Source organism: Oratosquilla oratoria, chromosome 3 (genome assembly GCF_046742065.1).
Source record: "Oratosquilla oratoria isolate Oo_2021 chromosome 3, ASM4674206v1, whole genome shotgun sequence".
NCBI lineage: Eukaryota > Metazoa > Arthropoda > Malacostraca > Stomatopoda > Squillidae > Oratosquilla > Oratosquilla oratoria.
Genome location: NC_134779.1, coordinates 29,867,200 through 29,869,699, shown reverse-complemented (window position 1 = coordinate 29,869,699; position 2,500 = coordinate 29,867,200). Strand labels below are relative to the sequence as shown.

Below are 2,500 nucleotides of genomic sequence, written 5' to 3'. Positions count from 1 at the left end.
ATCTTTCCTTATATAAATCTTATACCAATCCTTGGAAGGGATATTTTTTTTTAAGAGTACCACCGAAAGAATCTTACGGGGGGGTATTCTTTAAAAATCTTTTTTATATAAATCCTTGGAAGGGAAATATTTTTTTTTAAGAATACCACCGTGAAATTCTAAGGGAGAGAGGGAGTTTCGGGGTTGGGATACATCGCCACTCGGACTGACTGTCTGGACTAGGATGTGTGGCTTGAAAAGTTTGGAAACTCCGACCTATAGGCTAACACAAACCCAAGTAAAATACACAGTGACACGTAAATATGGAAAGCAAAAGGGACATTATCATTCGGGATTGATTATACTGATCTGTAGCACATGATACTGATATACAACAGAAGTAGGGATGAGTACGATGCGGTATTGGTTGACAGTTCAAGTACAAGCCATGGTTGGCTTTCATGCATGCTATGTTTAGCACAGTCACCCTTCCAAATGGCTGGAAAGATACCGTGATCAGTACGACCAAAGCGACAAAAACACAAGAAGCGTCTCGATACTCACAGGTGTTGTGACAAAACTCCAAACGGCCTCCGTGAGTGCGTGGATGCTGAGGGGGTCGTCAGGTCCCCAGCGTTTGCGGTTGCTGACCACGATGGGCCCGTCAGCGTCCAGGGACGTTCCCGAGCCTCGCCGGACGCCGCGCCGCGCGACGGCGGCCGGCGCCGACGGACTTCGGGTCATGCGCGTGTACGAGGACACGCGTTGTTGCACGCTCATGCGTGGAGACCCTCCCCCGAGACTGTCCCCGGCGCCAGAAGTCATGTCATGTCTAGGAGGCCCGTCGAGCGATGGGCCGCGGTCCCAAGGTTGTTCCGCCCGGGAGTGGCTCTCAGACCTCTCATCCGACATGCCTGGCCGTGCCGTGCCATCGCTACTGCTGTCGACGGATGCTACCCTTAGCGGGGTGCTGAAGGGGCAGGCCATCGTATGTGGCACGAGCCTCCTTTTACAAGGCGCTGCTGCTGCTGCTGCGAGGGATGATAAGCTCACATGACACTGCTGTTGTCCGTGAACATACCGTCATAGCCACCGGAATCGTCGTCGCAGGCACCACGCTGCTCGCCGTCTACATCTCGCACATTCGATCGCTACACTGCATCTGTGGGGGGGCGACCACAGGGTATATGCTCTAAAGCGCACAACCCGGATGAGACCCCGCCTTGGACTCAAGAAACACGATTTCAGAAGCGGTCATTGGGAGATCCGCTCGTGGATGCACGCGCTTTCATCCAAGTTCGCAGGGAGTCACTGGAGCACATCACAGTTGCCGTCCCAATGATCAGCCGCTCAGTCTGATGCGTAGGCCGGGACCCATCACCTGGAAAGAAGAAGAAGGAAAACTCAAGTTATTTTCGTCTAATAGGAATCGTTTGCATTGTACGTCAGAGGAACTTACGCAGAGGGCATTTAGCTGCGGGCGAAGTCGCCACCTTTGTCTTATATTCCTAGGTAGTAGTAGTCATTAGGAGTTGAAGCGATCACGCCTCAGTCCATGAAGCTGAGACGCACACCACCATAACACAATAAAACGGAAGATCACCAAAACACGTCTTTTAATCTTGTTCTTCTTGTCTTATATTTCTTTTAGACTTGTTTCGGAGGATATCAGCGTTCTTAATTTAGCTCAGAGAAACCTAAAGACACGGTTACAGCCTCAAGCAAAATTTGGTCTTCTGCCTGGTACCAGACAGTTTTAGTCACCTGAGACTGGACCACGTCCTACAAAGGACTGCTGGTGTCTCGGGTAATCCCTGCGACAAGACGACAGCCCTGACGGATTCTGTTTTAGACGACGTCGCCCGATTTCATTCAGATCAGGGTGGGGACCGTGGGGGTGAGGGGGGCAAACTCTCTCCTAAAGACCCGAAAGTACTTCTGTAACAGTTCTCGCATGGGGGGAGCCCACCTTTGGAAACTCAAAGTTTCCCAAACTCCAGACTTCTGTAAAACTCGAGAGGAATCTCTGATATCACATCCTTATGGGTCTAATCTCTGAAAGGTTTCGGCAGCTCTAAACTTCCCCTAAATCTCGGTTATGAGTCTAAGAACCAATGGTAAGCATATGCTTTTGGTGGTCCTGCAAGATGGACGTCGGAGAGAATCACCTCCCTGCAACCCAGTTTTATAACCTATCAACGCTCTTACCTTCATCTGGAGGTGCAGCCCTACGGGGCTGGCACTCGATCTTCGGACCAGGCCCACAGAACAGAGCAGGTTAAGACATTTTTTACCGTAGAATGATAGACCAGAAACTCGGAAACTAGGAAATCATATCTGAAGAGCGGAGAAATCAGAGGTTCGTAAAAAAAAAGTAATATAGAGATTGCATATGCAAACGTAGGTGCTTTGATAGTGGCCGGGTTAGAAATCAGTGGTGACTTCAGGGTAAAAGAACCAGACGAATTGTAGAAAATAAGTAAAACAGAATTTTTGAGAACTAAACGGGAGATGGGAAGAG

At 49.6% G+C, this 2,500-nt stretch overlaps 1 protein-coding gene across 1 annotated transcript in view; it reads right to left on the bottom strand.

Moving 5' to 3' along the window:
* Positions 1–2,500, bottom strand: part of Gycalpha99B (guanylate cyclase 1 soluble subunit alpha 2) — a 130,006-nt gene that overhangs the window by 52,359 nt on the left and 75,147 nt on the right. Inside the window, exon 2 of the mRNA XM_076178357.1 lies at positions 544–1,360. Coding sequence (XP_076034472.1) covers positions 544–966 — 423 coding nt within the window. The 5' untranslated portion in view covers positions 967–1,360. The remainder of the gene's footprint in view (positions 1–543; positions 1,361–2,500) is intronic.